The 26,909-nt window shown below is 31.5% G+C and overlaps 1 protein-coding gene across 1 annotated transcript; it reads right to left on the minus strand.

Annotated features, from left to right (window-relative positions):
* Positions 1-406: 406 nt before the first annotated feature.
* LOC132716078 (serine-rich adhesin for platelets-like) lies at positions 407-26,292 on the minus strand. The gene is made up of 25 exons (XM_060699235.1): positions 21,665-26,292; positions 19,186-21,401; positions 18,905-18,963; positions 17,807-18,139; positions 15,626-16,743; positions 14,839-14,890; positions 14,263-14,309; positions 9,029-9,071; positions 8,615-8,640; positions 8,301-8,324; positions 7,441-7,486; positions 7,007-7,050; positions 6,206-6,232; positions 5,894-5,945; positions 5,441-5,484; positions 4,604-4,633; positions 4,146-4,182; positions 3,679-3,722; positions 2,534-2,557; positions 2,288-2,342; positions 1,958-2,013; positions 1,533-1,556; positions 1,153-1,201; positions 695-732; positions 407-468 (listed from the first exon to the last, which is right to left on the minus strand). Exons 1-25 carry the CDS (start codon positions 26,209-26,211, stop codon positions 420-422), a joined length of 9,084 nt encoding a protein of 3,027 aa, XP_060555218.1. The 5' UTR covers positions 26,212-26,292; the 3' UTR covers positions 407-419.
* Between the last annotated feature and the right edge of the window lie 617 nt (positions 26,293-26,909).

Genomic DNA, 26,909 nt, shown 5'->3' on the forward strand with positions numbered 1-26,909 from the left:
TTATTTCGTCAGCGGAAATGTATAATTTTAATGTCAAATTTTATAGCACGAGTCGTGACACTATAAAGTAATATAAATATATAATATATAATGAATTCAATAAACAATATCAAAATGGGAAACCGTCAAGGTCTTCCAAAGCAATACCACAAAATAGAAATAAAGTTGCTGCAGGTTCAGTGTTACTGAGCCTTTTCATGGACGGCAAAAATAATTTATCGTCGTTCTTATAATAATCATCATAAATTTTGTTTTTGAAATTTTATATTTGATATTGGTCAATAAGATAATTAAAGGATACCGTTATTTTTTCTAGAAAGCTACATACAACATGATCATATCGCAATTTTTACAGTTTTGTATCATTCTAACAAAATAAACCCTCAGTGATAGCAAAGTAAAACATATCGCAATTGGTACTATGTTACCTCCTCAGGATCTTTTTCTAATGGTATCTCGTAAATATCTCTGAAATACAGAGAAAGGAAATTAAACCTTATTAGGTAAAATCAAATACATTTATTTAAAATACAATTCAAAGAGTTGTTATACAATGTAAATTTGAGAAAAAAATATGAATCACTTTGATTATGCTGTGTAAGAGATTTTGAACTAGTTTAAACAATTGATAGATATAGCATTTACACAGAAAATTACATGATATTTAATTACATATATATGAAAAAGTACTTACTCTTCTTCATTAACTGTTACTCCTCCATTGTCAGACCCCTACAAAATTAAATGTGTATATTGGTGGTGATTGAGTATTTTAAAATATTTGTCTGTGTAACAAATAACTTATGCAGCAATATTATTTTCAAACGAGAGTTTATATATTTGCAAACAACATGTGATAGTGCACCAGGTTTTGCAATACGGGAGGGCAAAAGAAAAACAACTGCATTTCTTAAAACAATCATTTTGCGCTGTATTGTTAACTTTTCAGGAAACGATAATGAGTTTGAAAGGAGTAAAAGATAACCAAGACGCTCCTCGGAGACATACTAAAATATATAAAGACAAAAGGTTCAGATGTCTTGTACGGTCGAGCATTATAGCTTTCTTTCAATTATGCAAATTACCTTACATCTCTTTATATCTATATATTTTACATCAAAAATACAATTTACAAGCATCAAAATGCCTTACCTCTTTTGTCGTATCAGTGTTTGTTGGTGCTTGATCATCCGCATTATCACTGAAATATTTAGCATTTTACACTTATCCCGAACTAATTTACATCTTTTGACTTAAAATAACATAAAATAACTAAAGTTTAAAAAGGCAGAAACGGAATTATAAAAAGGTTAATCTATTGTTCATTATTTTTTATTAATTAATTAATTAATTTTGAGGGGATACGGGTTTGGGTTTCACGTCGAACAAGCACTGTAAACGATATATATTAAAACCATTATGTAAAAATCATAAAACTCAAGACAGCCATTTTTTGAAGGAGGACAAATTCATGCGTTACTGAGGCATTATGTGCATTCAAATGAAAGTATGTAAAATGTATGGATATTTACTTTTTATCCGAACAAGGCACCAGTCTGAAAGAGAAAACAACATTCATAAGTAAATTAAATATCGAACAGTTCAGCAAGTAAAAAAATAACGATGAAGTTTAAACTTCAGAAAAAAGAAATAAATGATCAAATGTGCATTACACATTCATGTGCAAAATATTGCATTTGAAAATAAAACAAGAATGCTTGTGAGACATCACAACAATCTCAAAATTGTTGCTTTGCATTAATGACATTAAAATAAATTATAAAATTACAACGCAATCAGGACTGTTGTATCTGTTTGAACACAAACTAGGAATTCAACAGTTTCGTTTCAACGAATGTAAGGTAGCAACGATCACAAACAATGAATAAAAACTTTGATAAATATCGTTTCTTAAGGACTGACATTGGAAGTATCAACAAACTATACAATGACTTACTCTGCTGTTGTTACTTTAACTGTGTCATTACTGGCTTCTTCAGTACCATCTGTAGCCTGTTAAATAATTAAAATAAAGTTCTGGCATGATTTGAATATTTACAATAATTTCTTAATTATTTTGTTGATAAAGTTTCAATATTTCTGTTAATATGTATAGATACGAGTCTTATTTCTTACCAAATTAGAATCGTACGCGAGGATGCAAAACTGACAAGAAAAAAACTCCAACACAACACTGAGATAAGATAAGTGGTTGTTTTTTACAAGTTTTATAGTCTTTTATAATGTGAATTTGACTAAGTAATAAAGAGGTATGAATTTTCTTTACCTTATCTGGACCTAGTATATCTGAATCCGTTGAAACTGGTATAGTGTAAACGTCTCTGCAAAATGAAAAAGAAAACTGAATGTAAACGTTGTAGTAAGGTTCACCATTCTTCAAATAAAATGCATTTACAGTAAACTTTATTCCGATTTATTTATATGAAATATTCTAATATGGTTCGAGAATAGAGGATTCTATGAATACGTCTATTCTTTGTGTTGTCAAGATATAATAATCACTAATGCTTACCCATCATCTGAACAAGGAACTAATCTGAAATAATAATAATAATAATTATAATAATAATGTTTATATAGAAACCCATATTAAGTAAAAACATGAAGTATGTTTATTTTGTTACATATTTAAGACATCTTACTCGTGATTATATATTTATGTCACAAGACATTTTTGTAACTGGTGTTTTGTCATGAATATTTTGCCATTCAAAGCGATTTAACAAAACAAAGCTATGAGGTAAAATATCATTTTTGATTTTACTCAGTCTCTGCACAGTTCTGGTGAATACCAAATGAAGACTTAAATAAGGCTGAAACTTGATTTATAAATCAAACAAACATCAATTCAACCCTACTTTTGCTGTTTTGTACTACTTAAAACCCTGTAAATATAACACTGTCCATGCCTAAGATACAATCAGAAATAGATTGTTAATGAAATTGAAATACTGAGTTCATTTTAAAAGTAAAGTAGCTTTTAAGAATGGAACAAAACAGCTATTATATTAATTTATTAATGGCAGACTTAACACTTAAAGATTCTGCTTGATAAATGAAATTTTCAGAAATTCTCAGCAAATGTAATACGTGATTCAGTTACTCAACGACTCCTGGGTCAAGAGAACATGATAAAGTATTCACAGTATGGTCATGCATTGCTTTTACATCAATTATATCAGCGAACCTGGAATGATGCATGTCACTTGAGATAATGTGTGTCTATAATATATGAGCCGTGTCATGACAAAACCAACATAATGGGTTTGCGACCAGCATGGATCCAGACAAGCCTGCGCATCTGCGCAGTCTGATCAGGATCCATGCTGTTCGCTATCAGTTTCTCTACTTGTTATAGGGTTTGTAAGCGAACATCATGGATCCTGATCAGACTGCGCAGGCTGGTCTGGATCCATGCTGGTCGCAAATCCATTACGTTGGTTTTGTCGTGACGCGGCTCATATGTTTATATACATTCCCCAATGGTAGACATAATTTAAACTTTATGTGTTGGTATAGACGCGCCGTTCTGTTATGGCATAATTCATGATTACGGCAGATACTGACTATTACAGGAGAACAGGAGAAGAAAAAAAACTGTTCAGTCTAAAGAAGTGTGAAAGAAAGTATCTCAAACTTTAGTTAATGAATACATACTTAGCTTCATTTATCTCAACAGTGCCATTGTTCTCATTGGTTACCTAGAAATTATACACCACAAATTAAATACATATTTTATTTTAATATCAATTAATCGATGTTTATATAAAACATAATTTTAAGTAACTTTACAAAATGTCAATAAAAATTACTACACATGTAGTTTGTTCTTTAAAAACATGTCTGCAGAAATGATCGTTAAAAAAATCTCATAAACATATTTTTATTAAATGAAAAAATTAAAGGCTGAAGATTATTTAAAAGGCAAATCAATAAACTTGTATTTAACGCTTTGATATTATATTTTGACGTTTTGAGTAAAAATACCTCAGTTAAAAAAACTTTCTGATTTTATTTGACTGAGTTTGTACATGTTGTATATTAGATGCTCTCTCTTTGAACGATTGATATTTTCATCTGCGTAAATAATGCGATTTGAATTTTATTAATATATATTCACTTACTGTGTCAGGACTGTCAAGTGGTATATTTAAAACTTCTCTGAAACATAATATTCGTTTAATTAAACATATAAAGTAGAGAAATGAAGTAATTTCAAAGACGAAATAATAATTATAATGATGATAATAATACAAAAATAACAAAATAATACGATTAGAAACTACAGCATTGACTATATTGCATACACTAGGCATTTGATTAGTTTTTTCCTATTTTTCCATTCATGATAAGTGTATAGAATGTTCAATAATATTATCTGGATGTGTAAACTTCCCTTGAACATGTTAGTATTACTATGAAAATATTATTATAATTAAAAAATCTATTCGCCATTGATCAGATTACAAAGAGGTTGTAGAATATTTAAAATGCTTCTAATCCTTTATTTTGTGTCATTATTTTTTACATTATTTATTTATATATTTATTCCGTTTTTGAAAATGACAAAGTTCTTGCTTACTGTTGTTCATCATCAGGACATGGAATAAACCTGTAATATACAACATGCTTAAATGACAAAATATATCAACATTGTTCTGCTCACTAGGGAGATACTTATATTTGGTCGAGCATCTAGCTTGACACACACACCTTCCTTTTTAGCTAGGTACAAGTAAAAAAAATCCCGTACTTAATAAAACATTGTCAAATAATCTTTTCACTTTAAATTATTTATTAGTTGCTGATGATTATTAAGGCGTTTTATCACATAAACCGCGGCGCAGGAGTGTAATAAAGCCATGTAATAAAAACGATATTACACTAGTGTAATAACACTTTGACGTGACGTCATTTGCGCTATATAGAAACATAGCGTTAAAGCGCGCTAATGTTAGCGTTACACTGTAGGCGCGTCATTAAAAAATTACTCATTTTAACAGTTTACTGGTCTTATTTTATATATGTGATAAATAGAATATTATATTCGTGTAGATTCAATACTAAATTTATTGAACTCGTTTAATAAAACAATATTATGCTCGCCAGAGGCTCGCATAATATGATTTTATTCAACTCGTTCAATAAATTCAGTATTAAACTACACTCATTTAATATCCTCTATTTATAAGAGCGTCATATTGTTTCTCATTAACTGATTGTTTCGGATTGTTTTCATTGGTTTTTGTTTAGTACAGTTTACATTGTAACGTAGGACCGTACGGATACATTTAAACGAGATTTTTGTACGCAGGTGTATACACAAAATACAAAATATAGTTATAAGGTATGAGTAGTGGCTATTATTCAGATAATGTAGGTACATGTATAAAGTATATAAAAGGTAAGAAATTCATACTCAGCCTCTGTAATCACAACAGATTTGTCACTGCCATCGGTTGCCTAAAATAAATAGTGGAAAAAACTAAAAAAAAAATGTTATCTTAAGACGGTATCAGAAATTATAAAATACTTTTGAGTAGTTTATTTTTATATTATGGGCGTTATTCATAATGATATATTCAAAATAAAGTACTTATTTGCCATTTTAATGCAAATAGTTGGCTTGATGACGAAAAGATGATAAATGAATATAGTAAGTATATTTCTAAGCTAATTTTTGATAATACAAGATGGTTTCATTGTATTTACATCAATTATCTTGATGAACATTTTACCAAAATACATAGAAAATAATTACTTGATTTGAATATTACAGTTTTATTTCAAAACGGATATTGATTGTATTATCACCAAACCCCCCCCCCCCCCAAAAAAAAAAACAAAAAAAAACAACAACAACAAAACTTACTTTGTCGGGTCCGATTATTTTGTCAGAAGTTATAGGAATCTTTAGTGCGTTTCTAAAAATAATTGTAAATATTCAAGAAACATCAGTCAAAAATGCTATTTGGTATTATGTTATTATTTTTATTAGTTTTCTGTCTAAAATTGCTATAAAACATGGTTTTATAGCTTTTTTAAAGATGGTATCAATTTATTAAACATAATTAAAAAGAGTTTCGATTAGATCTAATAAACTATCCTTTACTACTATTACTTTATTTGAGTTAATTTAGAACCATTCGTGTCTTATATTTCGAATAAAATTTGTTCTTTTTACCTGTCATCATCAGGGCACGGGATTAACCTGAAAATTACAATAAGTGAAGGTATATTAGCTTTAAATTTAAAACTATAATGAAACGCAAAAAATAAAACACACACACACAAAAAAAACAACAAGAACAAACAAACAAAATAAAAAAGTCTTTAAACAAAGTTATAGAAAAACCTTTTATTTTAAAATGCTAGATTAAAAAAACCCTTTTTAATACGTTGAAAAAGTTTAAAATAAACTTTTAAAAAAAATATAAATTAATTTTTTAAAAGTATTAAAAATTAGCTTATAAGTTGCGTTATAAAAATATGTTAAATTATCTCTTGAAAAGAATTAAAAATTAAAAAAAATTTCTTAACAACATATCTGTTTCGGAGAAATTTTATAAAACTGCAGACCAGAAAAAAGCTAAATGTGAACAAAAAATTGGGGATAGAGCCTTGTTTTTTTTTTTCAAATTTAATTGATTTTTTTTTCAGTTGAAATTTGTATACCATACATTGAAAATAATGTTTTTTTTTTCATGGAAAAGAGGAACTAAATTGATATTTTGGGGACAAAAAAAATTCTGTTTTTTTATAAAGGGGGGGTTATAAATTTTTAAAAATTATTTTCTGTAAACAAAAAATCTCTCAAGTGAGATATACCTTTAACTAAGAATTCGATTATGAATTTAATCAATGAGTTAATATTTATGTAATAAATTAGGATAAGGCTTTATCATTGTTATATAATATATTTTCATATATCTATTAAATTGTTCTTCAGATGAAAGCACTAACAAACAAGGGATATAATACTTACTTAGCTTCTGTTATCTTTACTATCTTATCGTCACCATCGGTTACCTGGATCAAAATAAATCACGACATTTATCATTAAGCATTCCCAACATTAATAAACACTGAGGATATTAACCTTTAACCTGCTGAATTGCGAAATGGTTTTGCCCAGCTTTGAAACTGTGAAAGTCCATTCAAAGTTTAAGAGATGGGATTTCAGTATCAAAATACAAACAGATGAGCTACCAACAGCAAAAAGCCTGGCTAGACTGCACAGCCGACTTAGCTCTGAACAAGTGGCAAAGGCCAATCACTTCAAATTCCGACAGATTAAGGATGGAAAAAAAATTAAAAAAATAACTTTGCAAAATATAAAGCTTAGAGTGGTACATTGATTAAACAAAATTAAATGTAAGGTTTATTGAACATTAAGAATTGATAAAAAGGGACTCTTACCTTGTCGGGTTCTATGTCGTCGTCTGTTGGTATCTTGTAGCTCTTTCTAAAATTCGGTAAATAATACAAATATAATGATAAGAAGGTTGCAAGTAGTTGGTTTATTTCATATTGTTTGGAAAAATTGAACTGGGACTGAGATTTTTTTCGGAATCATTTTCGTTAGTGTCCGTGATTTCTTCTGATTTAAATAATTACTTTAATGACAGTATTGTTATCAATCATCCGTAATTTCCATAGGAATCAGTGGCCTTGGTGTTTTCTTTTTGCGTTCACAAACAAGGTTCGAATTATTGTTGGGTTGATTTTTTATAATAAATATTTTTCTTTTTTTTCATTATTTTATAGTGCGCAAGTTTTATTCTCAAATGGTTTAAAACGCTGGCGGTTTTAGACTTGTGTTTTCCTGTTTTTGAAGGATTCGATGTTTTCTTACAAGATTACAAGATATGTTAGAGATCATATTTACATACAATTATCGAGAAAACCGTCTAAAATATTCCATATTCTTTAAATAAAACCGTGCAATTAAATGACAAAACATAAAGATCAATTTCTTTAAAAACGAAATACTTATTCAAAGATAAAAAAACTGCTTTTTTTCGTTACTATTCACTTTTCACTTTAATATTCAGTTTAACTGAATCTGAACTATAGATACACATAGGTTGAAAAATAAATGGAAATGAATTCTGTAAAGTACAAAATGTTGATATATATCAATGCAAATGTTATATGAAGAATGACATTTAAGTGAATATAATCATTATTAAGACGGAAATAGCGAATTTCAATTAAAATATTGTGGTTTTTTTTATTGATTAAAACAATCAAAACAAACGACAGAGAAAAGTGTATACCTTTCGCTTGAACATGGTACTAATCTGCAAAGAGGAAAACAAAAACGTATTGCATTAAACGTTTTTTATAAATCGGCATATCTTAATTTCTCTTTGATTCGTACGTATGTTAGTAACTATTATTTCTCTACATTTACAAAATTCGGTTCTAAGATTCATTAATGTACTCTAAAAAAATAAAGATATTCTTTAAAGTTTGTTATACCCGATAATTCACACAATGAAAGCAGATGTAAGGCTGCTTGTTTGTCATATTCGGTATTTACATGATTGAAGCAGAAGCATAATTGATTGTGTTAGATTGTAATACTTACGAAGCCTCTATAACTTGAGCTTGGTTCTGTAGAATAACAAATTATATTCCATATATTAATAAGGTTCATATTGTTTGGCATAATATTTTTCCGGAATCACTTTGTTAGTTTCCGTTAGTGACCGTGATTTCTTCAAAATATACTCAATCTTAATACTCAATTTTTAAAGAACAATTTTTGAAGTCAATAGTATATTGCTTGGTTATTTCAAGAAAACATCGATAACTTTAAAGCAGCATGCCTCCAGATTCAAACCAATGTCATGAAAATTTTAAAAGTATTTAAAAATAAAATATTGTGAAATGAACAAAGAAAGTATCTTAGACATTGTAAACTGCACTTGCTATCATGTTGATTACCAAAAAGACTTTCAGAATTCAGTGTATTTTTTGTACTAGACTAATATAAACTCACCTTAGAAATGTCCTTGATGTCTATTGGTATTTCGTATACGGTTCTGAAATATTCAATAATGCATTTAAGAACGCAACAATGTTATTTTAAAATTAAACTCTTAACACATTTGAGCCGCGGCACGACAAAACCAACATAGTGCGTTTGCGACCAGCATGGATCCAAACAAGCATGCGCCTCCGCGCAGTCTGATCAGGATCCATGCTGTTTGCTATCAGTTTCTCTACTTGTTATAGGGTTTGTAAGCGAACAGCATGGATCCTGATTAGACTGTGCGTATACGCAGGCTGGTCTGGATCCATGCTGGTCGCAAATGCATTATGTACATGGCATTTAAAACAGGTGGTCTTTATTTTGAAGAATATCTAACTTTCTTCTATTTAATCAATGAAGGTTTGGTTTAAACATATTTATTTTTTCATCATGTTACAATATTCACATCAAACACAAAATTTATACAAAATCATGATAAATTGGATTGAACTGGAAGATGATTTAATAAATTGTTACATCCAAGATAAAATATATTAACATTATTATTATTAGGAAAATAAGACAAAATTAGAACAAAACAATCGAAAAAAAAATAGAAAGAAAAACATAAAGAAGTGTAAAGAAGTTTAAATTAGGAATGAAATTCGAGTAAAGAAGAAAATATGAGAAAATTTAAAGATATAAAGAAGTGTGAAGCTATAGAATTGGGCGAACTGCAGAATGACACATTCATAAAGATGATGGACCTTTTCAGATCAGTCAAAACGTTTAGACTTTTCAATATAAGTGTGAACAGCTTTGAATATACTTTCATTCTCTCCAACTGATAAAGATGTGTTTCCTGAAATAATGGTTTTAAGAGAAACAATACAATAAGTATTGATAACATTTATCAAGGAAGGTCTGATATTATCATACTGCCTACAATGCAAGAAGAAGTGAGAGGCTGTTTCGCGTAATCCACAGGTACAAAGAGGTGATGGGATGATATTTTTGGAAAATAGGTCATCTGCAAGTAAGCTACAATTTGTACGAATACGGGCGTGAATAATTTGATTTTTACGTTTTCCAAAGTAGAAATATTGCGGTACAGTTTTTGTTTGTTTAAACAATTCTTTCTTAAAAGTTGAAACTGTTGCTGCATTTCTAAGAGATAAAGGAAGTTCATTAAAGGCTCTAGTTGTTGCAGGGAGAAATGAGTCATAGGACAGCGATGTTCTAGCTCTTGGTGTTCTACGATCTTCACGGTTACGGAGGAGATAATTTTCGTTATCAACTAATGGCGGACATAAATCTGAAAGATAAGATGGCGTTAGGTTGGACTTCATTTTGTAGAAAAGGAGTAGCTTATGTTTCTGACGTCTGGATTCTAAAGTGTCCCAACCAACTTCATCAAGAAGCTTTTGCAAAGAGACTAGTTTAGTTGCACCTGTAACAATACGGGCAGCCTCATACTGGACATTTTCAAGTGCGGTTTTTTGCTCGAGTGTACAATTGTCAAAAACTATATCACCATATTCTAATATTGGCCGAATAAATGAAATGTATATAGTTTGTAGCGATTGTCGGTCAAGAGTGAACTTAAGCTTCCGCATTATATTTATGCGCTGATAAGCTTTTCCAAGTACATAATCAATATGAGTATTCCATTTCAAATTATTTGCAAAAATAAGACCTAAATGTTTGTGGCTAGATACCTCCTGAATTTCAACATTGTTCATAAATACGTGAGGATGATTTGGGGTGTTTGGTTTACGAGAAATGATTAGAGATTCTGTTTTCTTAGGGTTGAATTTCACTAGCCACTTTGAGGCCCATCTTGATATTGTTTGTAAGTCAGCGTTCAAAGTTTCGGCAGCACTTACTGGATCTTCGACTGTAATGTAAAGACTGGTATCATCAGCGAACAGGCGTATATTAGCTCTTATGTCGGCAACAATATCATTGATAAAAATGAGAAAAAGAAGGGGGCCCAAGATGGACCCTTGAGGTACACCTGCTCTGATATAATTCCACCTTGATGTTGCACCTGGAACAACAACCCTTTGTTTTCTGTTCGACAGATAAGAGGAGAACCAACCTATAAGATTTCCTTTAATACCAAAACTTTTCAATTTATGTAAGAGGCCTTTATGCCAAACCCTATCAAAAGCTTTGCTGATGTCGCAAAATACTGCTCGGACCTCTTTTCCAGAGTCAATTGCCTCAGTAAAGAAATTATACAAGAAAGTAAGCTGATTTACGGTTGAATCGCCGGGGACAAAACCTGACTGAAAAGGTGTTAAAAGGTTATGTGATAGAATATGGTTATAAATGTATTTAAAAACAATTCTTTCAAAGACCTTCCCTGTTGTACATAAAAGAGATACAGGACGGTAATTCCCAGGTAAAGATCGATCTCCGGATTTGAAAATTGGAGTGACATTGGCTTCTTTCCACGCTTGAGGATATCTAGATGTGCGAAGAGACTGATTGAATAGATCTGAAAAAGGAATAGACAATTCTTTGGAAAGTTCTTTTAGAACCCTGTTGTTAATTCCATCAGGGCCCGATGCTTTACCTAAAGTAAGCGTTTGTAGTATTGACTCTACTTCGGTTGCTGACGTAACAATTGAATCTAATTTATGAGGGGAAAGCTCTTCTTCTTCAATAATCTGTGTAGGGTTTACATCTAAAATGGTTTGATCACGGAAATAATTGTTAAGAATATCAGCTTTACACTGTTCATCTTCAAATAGATCGTCACCGTCTTGCAACGGCGGTATTGTTGAAGAGCCATTTGATGGTTTTATAAAAGATTTTAGACAAGACCACCAAGACATAGTTGACCTAGATGTAGTTTGAAGGTTTGCAGCAAGTTTTTGGATGTGATCATCTTTAGCCTTTCTTATATCTGAAATTAATTGATTACGCAGAGATCTAAATTTTGTCCAGTCAGCTGCATTGTTTGTTCGTTTCGCTTTTCTGTATGCTCTGCGTCTACGTCGTATTTGGAATTTTAAGTATGATGTTATCCATGGAGGGTCACTTGGACGAACTGTTATTTGTTTATTTGGAATACAAGATTTCGAACATTTTAAAATGACATCAGAAATATTATTGGCATATGTATCAATGTTTGTGTCTTTCAGTTCTTCCCAGTTGACAGCTGCAACTTTCTCTCTAAGGAGCTGATAATTACCTTTGTCAAAAAGCCAGATATGTCGTTTAAAAGACGCCATCTTAGGTTTCTTAAGAGTAAGAAAACCATATACAGGGCAATGATAACGTATTGTTTGATCAAAACAAGGGTCACTTACTCCTGAGTAAATAATGAGAGAAGGATTTGATGTAAGTATAAGATCAATGAGAGAAGATGAATGTTCTGTAAAGTGAGTTGGGTCTTGTATGCATTGAGAAAGAGAGAATTGTTGACACAAGGTTTTTATTTTTGTTGCTAAGACTGGATTCAGCATGTTTATATTGAAATCACCAGTTATGATGATATCCTTAATGCCTGTATCCACTGCAAGATGTATCGAGTCCTCAATACAATTGTGTGTGTAAGCTGTTGTGTTCGGATGTCTGTAGAATACTCCAAAAAGTATGTGTCTCGTAGCAGTAACAAGTTCAATCCAGATAGACTCGACACCAGGGATTTCTAGATCATGTCGACGCTTGTAGTGAATATTATGTTTTACATATAAGAGTACACCACCATGGCTGTCACCAGGTCTGTCTCTTCTTTCTGGAACTTGAAAGGAATTAAGCGAGAGAGTTGAGGAATCAATTGAATCGTTCAGCCAGGTTTCAGAAAACGAAAGAATATCAAAGTCTTTGAATTCAGCAAATATGTTGTCAAGTTTGTTTTTTATACTTTGTACATTGTAATGCATAAATGACAGGTACATAGATAAATCTATTGTGTCTGTTGAGGATATGGAAGAGGTAGAACTTGACCTTGTTGACACTGGTCCTGGGTTTGGATGAACATCTCCAGATAAACTGACTAATAAAATTAGAAAAACAAGCAGTCTTGTTGTAGGAAAGAAAACCGTATATATGACGAAGTAGGAAAACAACACATTTGACATTTGTTTATCAGATAACGGACATCTACGCTTGCTGTATGTATGCCTGTAAGGCACCGTATCGATGGAATCCCAGATAAATTTCAGCAATGAAACCAAAGAGAGTATAGAAAAAAAACAAATAAACGAAAACCATCACCGATAAAGTCAAACGCCATCTAGATCTGAGTCTGAAAACCTTCATGACGACGGGCTTTGTTTCATTTACTATCATTATGTTATTCCTTGCTCACCTAATAAATGTCTTAAGACGGTCGTCAAGAAGTAAAGATCCATAATCAGAAATAATTCAGTATGACAGTCGCAGTACGCTCCAATTGAATGAAAAGATAGAACTAGAAAACAGACAGAACAAAAAGAGAAAAGAATAAGCATAAGTTGCATGATTATAACATAGTGGAAGATGTGGAATAGGACAACATATGGTTCTTTGTTATATTATTACAAATCATATGAGACGACGAAGCAACTTTTACTACACGTTTTACTAATTTCTAACCAAGGTTTCAGAAATAGTGTGTGTACTTGAATTAATATTGGAAAAAAATCCAAAGACACCAAAAAAATTGAGCTTGTAAAAAGTTCTATGGAAAAAGACAATTTTAAGAAAAATAAAAAATAAACAATATTGAACCAATTTTAGACATTTCCAAACTTCGCTCCAACGTGCTAACTAAAATTCGTTTTAAACATATTGCAAAATTATTATACATTCACAAACTGTTCAATATTCACTTTAAAATCAATATTCCGATTCAAATTTTTAACTGATATGTAATATACATGTGCTTTTAAATTTACTGCAAATTTTCATTTTAATAACGTTTATTTATCTTAAGATCCACTACAGCGTAACAGTTAAAAAAATAATTCAGAAAAATATATCTAATAATACAATAAAATATTTCCTATAAACATAAACTTGTTAAAGCTGTCGACTTATTAAACATATACATTGTACTAATACTTTAAATTTGAAGTATTTAATGAAGGTTTGACGAAGAGTGGTATTTATTAACAGGTTGATATTTATTCAGAAGTGGGTTTTAATTAAGGTTTGACTGTACAATTTCTTTAGAACTTTATCTATACTAAGACCATATCATTATAGTAGGGATTTGTATCAATAATTTAATTCAAGATTCATTATGTACACATAAATATACATACTCAGTTACCACTGTCGCTTCCACGACAGCAACTTTTCCATCAGGCAACTGTAAAAAGCAAAAAATAAAAAGATAAAAAACACAAATACATGTATGTATAAACATACATAGCAAAATTCTTCATGTGTCAACAATTTATCTTTTTAAAGTCTAGTAGAAATTAACCTAGTGGCTATATGCAAACTTAGTTGTTTTTTTTAAGAAAATGTCAAAATTATGGATTTAATTTAGCACTTAACATATCTTAGGGTAGAGAGTTAAAGTTAAACTTCTTTATTAAGTACCTAAATTTAACTATGTTGTTGTTTTTTGTCACATATATCGAATGCAATTATGAATTGTAATCACCTTTGAATTATATATATATATCATCATGAAATATATATCATCGTGAAATCAAAATATAGCAAGGGTACGCAACTTATTGAAGGAAAATACTGCAAAGATCATTAGTAAAAATTATAAAGATACATTATTATGATAATAATTACTAAAATTACAATCATTTATCAATTTGCAACAAAATTGTCGCCTTTGGTTAAAGAAACTTAAAATTTGTAATCTCATTAAAACTAACCTTTCTTATTGGTACAACAATGTCATTTGTCAGTTGAATTTCGTTTATTATCCTGAAAAATGAATAACTGGTGTTAGTTTTTTTAAGTTATGATATTATTATTGTATTGGATAATATCAAAAATTAAATACAAAAAAAAATCTTCTCAGTATTTGCTCTAAAAAGTAAAATAAAAACGGAAGCATATGAACGGAATCTTTTTTATACTTTTTTCACGACAAAAAAGGAACGAAATCGAAATTTACGTAGAGAATGTTCGTGTTTTTCTCTTTAAATACATGTTTTTTTTTTCATTGAGTGGTATGAAAATAAATATTTCATGAATTGCGGTAGCCACGAGTGAAATATGATAATTTTCCTGCCACAAGATGAAAACAAATCATGTATTTATAGAAAAAACTTGAAAATTCTGTTTATTATATAAATTAGTCTTTTATTTGTCATTACAATTTGAAAGATTTTCCATAAATTCTGTGTACTGGCAGAATTTAAAAGAAAGTAGACCAGCAAGACACCAGCAAAATACGGAAAAAGTGTTTCACTGCAGTGAAAAATAAATTTTGACAGTGAAAATACGAAAAATGAAAATACGCATTTTATTACATCAATTTATCATTTATAATTATATAATAAAAATAAATATTTCAGTAACATAAACATACTCTCTTTTAACAAAAAGAAACATGTCTTATATTTTGCCCGTTTTAGTAATAATTGTCAATAATCTAAAATTATATTGAAAACATAAAATGTTTGCAGTTTTAACTTAATAAAAACATTTACGTACTGTGCCAAGATAACAAGATGTCCATGTCTACGTTTTTCGCAGCAACATGTATCTGTGGTTGTTGTTGGAACAGAGCTTGTTGTAAAGGATGTCGTTGTTGTAGTTAAAGTAGTAGTAATTGTAGACGTAGATGATGTTGTTGTCGGTGTTGTTGTTAAAGTAGTAGAAGATGTTGTTGAAGTAGTTGAAGATGAAGTTGACGTTGTAGTTGATGAGGTAGAAGAAGATGTTACTGATGTAGTTGAAGATGTAGTTGACGTCGAAGTTGTTGAGGTAGAAGATGTAGTTGAAGTAGTTGAAGATGTTGTTGACGTCGAAGTTGTTGAGGAAGTAGAAGATGTTGTTGATGTAGTTGAAGATGTTGTTGACGTCGAAGTTGTTGAGGAAGTAGAGGATGTTGTTGATGTAGTTGAAGATGTAGTTGACGTTGAAGTGGTTGAGGTAGAAGAAGATGTAGTTGAAGTAGTTGAAGATGTTGTTGACGTCGAAGTTGTTGAGGAAGTAGAGGATGTTGTTGATGTAGTTGAAGATGTAGTTGTCGTCGAAGTTGTTGAGGTAGAAGAAGATGTAGTTAAAGTAGTTGAAGATGTTGTTGACGTCGAAGTTGTTGAGGAAGTAGAGGATGTTGTTGATGTAGTTGAAGATGTAGTTGACGTTGAAGTTGTTGAAGTAGTAGAAGGTGTAGTTGACGTCAAAGTTGTTGAGGATGTGGTTGATGTTGTTGATGCAGTTGAAGATGTAGTTGACGTTGAAGTTGTTGAAGTAGTAGAAGATGTAGTTGAAGATGTTGTTGATGTCGAAGTTGTTGAGGAAGTAGATGATGTTGATGTAGTTGAAGATGTAGTTGACGTCGAAGTTGTTGAAGTACTAGGTGATGTTGTTGAAGTAGTTAAAGATGAAGTTGACGTCGAAGTTGTTGAAGTGGTAGTAGGTGTTGTTGAAGTAGTCACAGATGTAGTTGACGTTAAAGTTGTTGACGTAGTAGAAGAAGTTGTTGAAGAAGTAGAAGATGTTGTTGATGTAGTTGAAGATGAAGTCGTTGATGTTTTAGCAGAGGTTGATGTGGTGGAGGATGAAGAAAGTGTTGAACTTGTTGATATAGTTGTGGTTGTAGTTATCTGGAATAAAGATTTAAGAAATTGGTATATACATTTTAGTTGCATGTTTAGAGTACTATTGAAAAGTTTATTTAGTTTTACGTATTTTCATTCTCTAATTCAAACTTTTATCATCAAAATGTATCATATTGTTTGCATATTGAAGTAATAATAGAGACTAAACATTCATTACTACCTTTGATATTTAAAAAAAACTTTGAAAGAAAACACCGTTAAGTTCGTAAAAACGGAAATGGCATATTTACTAACAGAATCTTAAATATGAGTAAACTATTTTCATTTATATGCGCTTTTTTTTTATAATTTCCGAGAAATCATCTTTCATTTTATTTTGGCAATTAGCATACTTTCATTAAGATATTGTTCATTTTTCAAAATATATTGTTTTAAATATTTAATCAATGATACATGCGTTTTAAGTGGATAATGATAAAATTGTGGTGGTACAGAGCATATAAATTATCAAGAATTACAAAGTTAGACTATGAAATATCTTTTGTATATTCAACCTTTTCGAGGTAAGAGTATTTATAGGCATACAATGTATGTATACATTGCACTTCCAGAAAATATTCTAACGGTGCATTTTAAGAAGCATCAAAAAGCAAATAGAATCTAGCCGGAATAAACAATACAATGTTCTACCCTGTTAAAAATGCATAGTTAGCCTAATAAAGATCTGTTCATATAATTTTAGAATAACCTATATCAGTGTCAATTGTAAGTTTAAATCCTTTATTTGTCTGCGATGTCATTCTTTTAAAAAACAATAAAAAGGAAATAAAACATTTTTCCCCAGACATTGCGGTTACATTAACTTTAAGAAGTATTATTTCATAGGACACTAAAACCCATCGAAATCATGCATAGATCTGTAGAAAAGTTTAATTTACAAATCATAATTATAAGTTGTGACAAGTTATGTCGTTGAAAACGTTTTCATATGAAACCGCAACATATTCAGGGACTTTGATTAAAAATGTTTACATTCAATAAAGTTAATCCAGCCACATAACAAATAAGAAAATCACTAATGAAATTATATCAACCAAAAACAAATTACCTGTATAATAGATAGAGAAGCAGAAGACAACGAAGCTGGAAAGAATGATGATCCTGTGACTGGAAACATTGTTGAGGATATAAACATTGTACTTTGTTTCGGTTTAGTAGTTGTTGTTGTCTCGGGAGCTGATGTAGTTGAGCTAGATGTTCTTTTAGATGTCGAAGAGCCTGAAGTTGGTTTGGTTGATGTAAACGTACTTGGTGATGTGATGCGGGAACTCCGCCTCGTCGTGATAACGGGCAATGTAGGTGTTGTGAAGTCAGTTGAATAAAATCTTGATGTAACAGGAACTATATCAGTTGTTAAAGTTGAATAAAAGGATGTGGTTGTCTGAAAAAATAAATTGTAAAATTCAATAAAAGCGTTAAAATCTCTCCAATATATTTTTTTTAAAAGGTAAAATAAATTTAAATAGTGACAAAAAGTCTTTATAAATACTATGTTTTCCTTATTTTTTAGTTTACAATCATACAACCCTTTTCAAAAACAATAGTAAGATAAAAAGGTAGATCTTCCTCTATGCCTTTAGGCCAATCTCAAATGCAAATTCTGTCGTAACTTTACGTTGATGTCATAAGTGATTTTATTATTCAGTAGCTTTGTAGAGTAGCTTTGTGAAAATGACTGAATGTTTGACCTACGATTACCAAAATTCAAAAACTTAAGATAACGTTTTTTAAAGATATTTTGTGAAAATGGCTGCTGATTTAGAGTTTTAGTTAAAAGAAAAAAATCATAATTTAATATTTATTATAAACAATTCTTTTAAATTTCGTTAAAACTTGCATTACATACACCAGCAACGTTAAACTAATATTCGCTTAACATTTAGGAAAATTTCAGAAGATGCACTTGAATAGTCTGCATATGCTCTATAACATAATTTTACTTCACTTCATTCTGCGGTCCTAATGTCACTGTTATTATAAATGTAACAACATTAAAAAACATTTGAATAGGAGATAAATGGGGAACAAATTCAAATTATAGTTAAAACATATGCATTCAAACTTATTTTTCATAAAAAATAATAATAAAAATATAATTTTAATAACACTGCTTCTGCTCATGGTTGAGATAAAATGACATACATACCCGTATTGGTGATAGACTTGCAGTTTCCGGTCTTGGAGCCATCGATGTAGCAGTGGAAACTTAAAAAGATTTAAAATTATTGATGCATTTGATAAAGAGACTTTAAAGAAAGCCAAAATACGTCTGCAAAATATATTAGATTCAATTACCGCTTATACATTAACATAAAATAACTGAGATTTTATTTATCATACATTTAGGCATTTATAAATATTTTCTCGAACGTTTCACAAGATATATTTTAAAAGAAATATTATCATTTATGAATGACTATAACTTACATGTAGAAATTAGCGTTGGTTCAATTGTTGATGTGAATGGTTCTCCAGTTACTGTTTCAATGGCGGTTATTGTTTGAGATGAAGTAACAGTTGAGCTACTTTTTGATGTTTCTGGTGTCTCTTTTGAAGTTGCTTGTGAGATAGTAGTTGAAGATAAAGTTGACAAAAATTTTGTAGGTTCTGTTGATGCAATAATTGTAGTAAACTTCGATGTACTAAAGACAGTAGGTTTAAACGTACTTGTAACAGTTGCAGACGTGGTTGTTGTTTTATCTTCGGTACTACTTTTATCGGTTATAAAAGATGTGTACTTAACTGAAGTTTTTTCAAAAGTAGAAAATGTTGTTGATAGAATACTTTGTGTACCATTTTCCGTTGTAGATACCTCTATTGGAGTGCTCCTTTTTGTAAATTTCATAGTAGTGCTTTCCGGACTGGTAAATATCGATGGTTTTGAACTGCCAGATACCGTTTTTGTAACAGCTGTCATTGTTGTTGTCACAGTGAAAGGAAGCTCTGTTAAAGTGGATCCTTCAATTGCTGTACTTATTTCAGGAGAACTAAGTTTAGTCGACCGTATCCTGCTTGATGTAGTTTCGATTACTGTGGTTGTTGTTGTGGATATCTCAGGTGTAAAAATCGATGTTACAACAGGGGTACTGAACACAGATGATTTAACACTACTCGTTTTTGTAATATTTGAAGTTGTCGCTGCTGTTGTTGTGGTTGTTTCAGCTACGACAGAAGTAGAATCAGTAAAGGTTGAAGTATATACGTTTATACTTGTTCTAGGGGAGCTTATGTCAGTTAGTTGTAACGTGCTTGATTTAGGTTCAAGTGTTGTTTTAACGGATATGTAATCAGAGGTTACATTCGTCGTTACGATAGGTGTGCTAAATTCAGTTGGGCTTAAACTGCTTGATTTAGATTTAAATGATGTCGTTGTCAAAATCGTTTTAGTAATAACACTCGATGTTACGATTGGTGTACTAAATACTGATGAAGTTGTACTACTAGCTTCTGTTTTAGTAAACTTCGTAGTACTTGTTTCACTACTATTAGTAGGAGGTTCGGTAATTAAGGAAGTATATAAATTTGTGATTAATTTAGATGTAAAATTCTCCGTAGTTCGTGAAGTACTTGATTTAGATTCAATTGTTGTTTTCACGGAAATAATATCAGTAGCAGGAGAACTGTATACCGATGGTTCAAAACTACTTGTTTCCGTTATGTTCACATTTGTTATTGTTGTTGTTGTTAGAGTTGTTTTAGCTTTAGGTTCAGTAGAAAAATATATGGTTCTGCTAACTTCAAGTGGGCTAGTTTCAGTCGTTGGGAAAGAGCTAATATTAGACAGAATGGTAGTTTTTCCTATTGTCGATGTTAATTCTGTAAGGACTGTGAATTTACTAATAGGACTACCTTTCATGAAAGGGCTGGATTCTGTCGAAGTGCTTGGTTTGGTTTCAAAACGAGTTGTCGTATTTGATGTCGGCTTTGCAGAAACAGTTTCTGTTGAACTGTATCTGATTGAACTTATTTCTGGTGAAATGCCTTCTGTTGGCGTCAATGTCCTTTTAGAAACTTTTGTGATTGTTACAGTTATATCAGAAGTATATTCGGTTGTTTCAAATTTATTAGTTGAAGGTTCAGCAGAAATCGACGAATATATGTTTGTACTTACTTTATGTAAGGTAGTGTCAGTTGGTCTTATAGTACTTGATTTAGATTCCATGGTTGTTCTTATGGATATATTTTTAGAGGTTACAATTGACGTTACTATAGGTGTACTAAATATTGATGGTACAAAAGTACTTGATTCAATTTTTGTTGCAACTATTGTTGTTGACGTTGTCGTTGTTATTGTAGATGTACCTGCTTCGGTAGAAGAGTATATGATTTTGCTTGTGTCTGGTGAGCTTAAACTACTTAATTCTGTTTTAATAACATCCGATGTTGTTGTTTTAAGATTAATTGTTGTAGGTTTAGAAAAAGTAGAAGTTATAATGTGTGTGCTACTAACACTAGGTGGGCTTATTTCAGTAGGTGGTACCGTGCTTGATTTATATTCAGAAGTGGCAACACGTGTGCTGAAATCTGATGGTTTGAAAGTACTTGATTTAATCTTGGTTGAAATGTTTGTTGTTGAAGCAGGTAAGAACGTTGACTTGATGATAGGTGTTCCTTTATTGCCGGTAGTTTGGTTATATATTTTCGTTAATTTTAAATCCATTTGTACTTTTATTCAGTTAAAATTAAAGGGCGGCGTACTTGTTTTTGGTTTTAAAGCTGCTTAAAACCCAGTCGATTAAAAACTATTTTTTTTTGTAGAAGTCCAAAAAATATGTTGAAAATTTAAATATAAAGAGGTTTGTTATTGGGTGTTTAAACATTGATTTTTTCACTTTTTGAATTTAGCGAAATAGAAGCGTTTCTTTATAAAAAATATTTTCAAAGTCGAAACTTAAAATGTGTTGACTCAAAGGAAGTTGTTATTTTGGAATTGTTTTCTGATGGTACAAATGTGAATAAAGATGTACGCATAGGAGTCGTTGAACTGAAATCAGATGAAGATATTCCAATTTCTGTTGTTAAAACAGACGACTTGCTAATAAGTGTTTCTCTTTTCCTGGAAATAGTTGAATCTGTTGTTGAAAATGTGATCGTAGATTCATTATGAGTAGAGCTATACCTTAAAGTTGATATTCTTGTACTAAAGACTGTTGATTTTATACTTTTTGTTGTCAAAGAAGTTCTTCCAGTAGTGGATTGCTCAACAGTTGTTATTTGAGAACTGACGCGTGTTGGAATAAAGGTGGACGATTTTCCAATCTCCGTTGTTGAAAAGGGAATAATGGTCGTACTGATTACAGACGTTTCTTTTTCGCCTGTGGTTGACTGTGTTTCTATAAATGATATCGTAGATTCAATATTTGTCGAACTATAACTAGATTTCAAAGTGCTTATTTGAGTTGGTATAAAACTGCTTTTTGATGATGGAACAGATTCAGTAATTGTTGAGGAATCAAACTGTGTAGATTTTAAAGAACTAGTAAATTGTGAACTGGGGATAGTTGGTATTGAAGATTCTGAAAGTGTCGTCAACGAAGTATATTCAGTTGATTGTATAATATCTGTTGTTGTTGAAGATTCAAATAGCGTCGACTCAAAGGTTGAAATCATTCGAGAACTGTAACTTGTTGGTACAGATGTGAATGATGTTATTTCCGGAGTCGATGACCTTAAATCGGTCGATGGCATTTCAATCTCTGTGGTTGAAACGGGGAGACGAGTTGACTTGCTAATAGGTGTTCCTTTTTCGCCTGTAGTAACATCTGTTGATATAGATATTATCGTAGATTCAAATCCAGTGGATCCGTAGCTAAACGAACTAGGTTTCAAAGTACTGATTTGGGTCGGTATTAAACTGCTTTGTGATGATGGAACAAATGGAGTAATTGTAGAAGATTCAAACTGTGTAGATTTTAAAGAACTAGTAAATTTTGAACTGGAGATAGTTGGTATTGAAGATTCTGAAAGTGTCGTCAACGAAGTATATTCAGTTGATTGTATAATATCAGTTGTTGTTGTTGAAGATTCAAATAGCGTCGTCTCAAAGGTTGAAATCATTCGAGAACTGTAACTTGTTGGTAAAGATGTGAATGATGTTATTTCCATAGTCGAAGATCTTAAATCGGTCGATGACATTTCAATCTCTGTGGTTGAAATGGGGAGACGAGTTGACTTGCTAATAGGTGTTCCTTTTTCGCCTGTAGTAACACCTGTTGATATAGATATTATCGTAGATTCAAATCCAGTGGATCCGTAGCTAGACGAACTAGGTTTCAAAGTGCTTATTTGGGTCGGTATAAAACTGCTTCCTGACGATGGCACAAATTCAGTTATTGTAGAAGATTCAAACAGCGTAGATTTTAAAGAACTAGTTAATTGTGAACTGGAGATAGTTGGTATTGAAGATTCTGAAAATGTCGTCAACGAAGTATATTCAGTTGATTGTATAATATCAGTTGTTGTTGAAGATTTAAATAGCGTCGACTCAAAGGTTGAAATCATTCGAGAACTGTAACTTGTTGGTACAGATGTGAATGATGTTATTTCCGGAGTCGATGATCTTAAATCGGTCGATGACTTTTTAATCTCTGTGGTTGAAATGGGGAGACGAGTTGACTTGCTAATAATTGTTCCTTTCTCGCCTGTAGTACCATCTGTTGATATAGACATTATCGTAGATTCAAATTCAGTGGATCCATAGCTAGACGAACTAGGTTTCAAAGTGCTTATTTGGGTCGGTATAAAACTGCTTCCTGACGATGGCACAAATTCAGTTATTGTAGAAGATTCAAACAGCGTAGATTTTAAAGAACTAGTTAATTGTGAACTGGAGATAGTTGGTATTGAAGATTCTGAAAATGTCGTCAACGAAGTATATTCAGTTGATTGTATAATATCAGTTGTTGTTGAAGATTCAAATAGCGTCGACTCAAATGTTGAAATCCTTTGAGAACTGTAACTTGTTGGTACAGATGTGAATGATGTTATTTCCGGAGTTGATGATCTTAAATCGGTCGATGACATTTCAATCTCTGTGGTTGAAATGGGGAGGCGAGTTGACTTGCTAACAGGTGTTCCTTTTTCGCCTGTAGTAACATCTGTTGATATAGACATTATCGTAGATTCAAATTCAGTGGATCCGTAGCTAGATAAACTAGATTTCAAAGTGCTTATTTGGGTCGGTATAAAACTGCTTTTTGATGATGGAACAAATTCAGTAATTGTAGAAGATTCAAACTGTGTAGATTTTAAAGAACTAGTAAATTGTGAGCTGGAGATAGTTGGTATGGTAGATTCTGAAAGTGTCGTCAACGAAGTATATTCAGTTGATTGTATAATATCAGTTGTTGTTGAAGATTCAAATAGCGTCGACACAAAGGTTGAAATCATTCGAGAACTGTAACTTGTTGGAACAGATGTGAATGATGTTATTTCCGGAGTCGATGATCTTAAATCGGTCGAGGACTTTTCAATCTCTGTGGTTGAAATGGGAAGACGTGTTGACTCGCTAATAGATGTTCCTTTCTCGCCTGTAGTAACATCTGTTGATATAGACATTATCGTAGATTCAAATTCAGTAGATCCGTAGCTAGACAAACTAGATTTCAAAGTGCTGATTTGGGTCGGTATAAAACTGCTTTTTGATGATGGAACAAATTCAGTTATTGTAGAAGATTCAAACTGAGTAGATTTTAAAGTACTAGTAAATTGTGAACTGGAGATAGTTGGAATTGAAGATTCTGAAAGTGTCGTCAACGAAGTATATTCAGTTGATTGTATAATATCAGTTGTTGTTGAAGATTCAAATAGCGTCGACTCATAGGTTGAAATCATTCGAGAACTGTAACTTGTTGGTACAGATGTGAATGATGTTATGTCAGGAGTCGATGATCTTAAATCGGTCGATGACATTTCAATCTCTGTGGTTGAAATGGGGAGACGAGTTGACTTGCTAATAGGTGTTCCTTTCTCGCCTGTAGTCACATCTGTTGATATAGATATTATCGTAGATTCAATTCCAGTGGATCCGTAGCTAGACAAACTAGATTTTAAAGTGCTTATTTGGGTCGGTATAAAACTGCTTTCTGTTGATGGCACAATTTCAGTTATTGTAGAAGATTCAAACAGCGTAGATTTTAAAGAACTAGTTAATTGTGAACTGGAGATAGTTGGTATTGAAGATTCTGAAAATGTCGTCAACGAAGTATATTCAGTTGATTGCATAATATCAGTTGTTGTTGAAGATTCAAATAGCGTCGACTCAAAGGTTGAAATCATTTGAGAACTGTAACTTGTTGGTACAGATGTAAATGATGTTATTTCCGGAGTTGATGATCTTAAATCGGTCGATGACATTTCAATCTCTGTGGTTGAAATGGGGAGACGAGTTGACTTGCTAATAGGTGTTCCTTTTTCGCCTGTAGTCACATCTGTTGATATAGACATTATCGTAGATTCAAATCCAGTGGATCCGTAGCTAGATAAACTAGATTTCAAAGTGCTTATTTGGGTCGGTATAAAACTGCTTTTTGATGATGGAACAAATTCAGTAATTGTAGAAGATTCAAACTGTGTAGATTTTAAAGAACTAGTAAATTGTGAGCTGGAGATAGTTGGTATGGAAGATTCTGAAAGTGTCGTCAACGAAGTATATTCAGTTGATTGTATAATATCAGTTGTTGTTGAAGATTCAAATAGCGTCGACTCAAAGGTTGAAATCATTCGAGAACTGTAACTTGTTGGTACAGATGTGAATGATGTTATTTCCGGAGTCGATGATCTTAAATCGGTCGATGACATTTCAATCTCTGTGGTTGAAATGGGGAGACGAGTTGACTTGCTAATAGGTGTTCCTTTTTCGCCTGTAGTCACATCTGTTGATATAGACATTATCGTAGATTCAAATTCAGTTGATCCGTAGCTAGATAAAGTAGAATTCAAAGTACTCATGTGCGTCGGTATAAAGCTACTCTTTGATGATGAATCAAATTCGGTCATTGTAGAAGATTCAAACTGCGTAGATTTCAAAGAGCTAGTGAATTGTGAACTGGAAATGGTTGGTATTGACGTTTCTGAAAGTGTCGTCATAGAAATATATTTTGTAGATTGTGTCGTATAATTTACTGAGGAAGTTTCAAATGGTGTCGATTCGAAGGAAGTTGTCACTTGAGAACTGAAACTTCTTGGAATGGATGCTGAGGATTGCATACTTTTAGGAGTTGTTGATATGACACCAGTCGATGATATTTCAAATCCTGTTGTTGAAATTGGAAGAATTGTTGACTTGAAAGTTGTGCTTTTCTCAGAGCTAAACTGTGTCGATCTGTAGGTACTGGCTATTATTTTAGTGTATGTAGAGGATGCGATTGATTGTGTTACTTCAGGACCAAACGTAGATTTATATATAGGTGACCCTTTTCTAAACAATTGTGATGATGACAATAATGGCTGCATTGTTGTAGTCGAGTTCTCTAATGAAGTAATGGTTGATATGTCTTTTAAAGAACTTGATATGGAACTGAAACCACTGGTCCTTGTCACTGAAAAATAAAAATTTGACACATCTTTAATAGTCGACGTTTTACCTAATTCAAATTAAATTTCAACTACAGGATATAATTATTTGATTTATGCTTCTTGTTAGTAATGTCAAGACACCTGAAAACGTACACAAACGTCTACAAATTGTAATGGACAATATTTAAAGTATGCATACATTTAATTGTACATTTTTATGCAATTCATTTGAGTTTGACTTGAATAAAAGTATTTGCAATATATTGAATTTATCTGGTGTTGTATATGTGATATTATTACCAAAAAGTGATATCATTGTATATTTTTATGTATATATTAGCTAGTACTGTTTATCGTGAATCAACCTCATTATGTAATTTTCGAATAAAAAAGTATCGTCAAACGAGGAAAAGGGCATAATTCTATCATTTGTATGCCTAATAATTTAATCACATAAAAATCCTTAAACCGAATAGGGATATGTAAGGAAGGGGTAGAATTTATCAAAGGAAGTAATGAAGACGTGCAGGTAAGTAGAAAATAAAACAGAATGGAAAAACTCCTAACCAAAAAGGAAAAAAAGCCTTGGTCCCGAAGAAAAGATAGAAAACTGTGAAATAGGTTTAAATTAAGCA

The sequence above is a fragment of the Ruditapes philippinarum genome, unplaced genomic scaffold (assembly GCF_026571515.1).
Source record: "Ruditapes philippinarum isolate M1 unplaced genomic scaffold, ASM2657151v2 ctg597_1_1_1_1, whole genome shotgun sequence".
In the NCBI taxonomy this organism is placed as follows: Eukaryota; Metazoa; Mollusca; class Bivalvia; order Venerida; family Veneridae; genus Ruditapes; species Ruditapes philippinarum.

Bases quoted from the DNA above. Each gene is read 5' to 3' on its own strand.
- LOC132716078 (XM_060699235.1), bottom strand. From the start codon at position 26,211: ATGCAGCCATTATTGTCATCATCACAATTGTTTAGAAAAGGGTCACCT. The intron at 7,487-8,300 runs GTATACACTTTT...ACCGAATTTTAG, and splicing joins GTACCATGTTCAAGCGAAAG to AAAGAGCTACAAGATACCAA. The intron at 7,051-7,440 runs GTAAGAGTCCCT...ATTTTGATCCAG, and splicing joins ACGACATAGAACCCGACAAG to GTAACCGATGGTGACGATAA.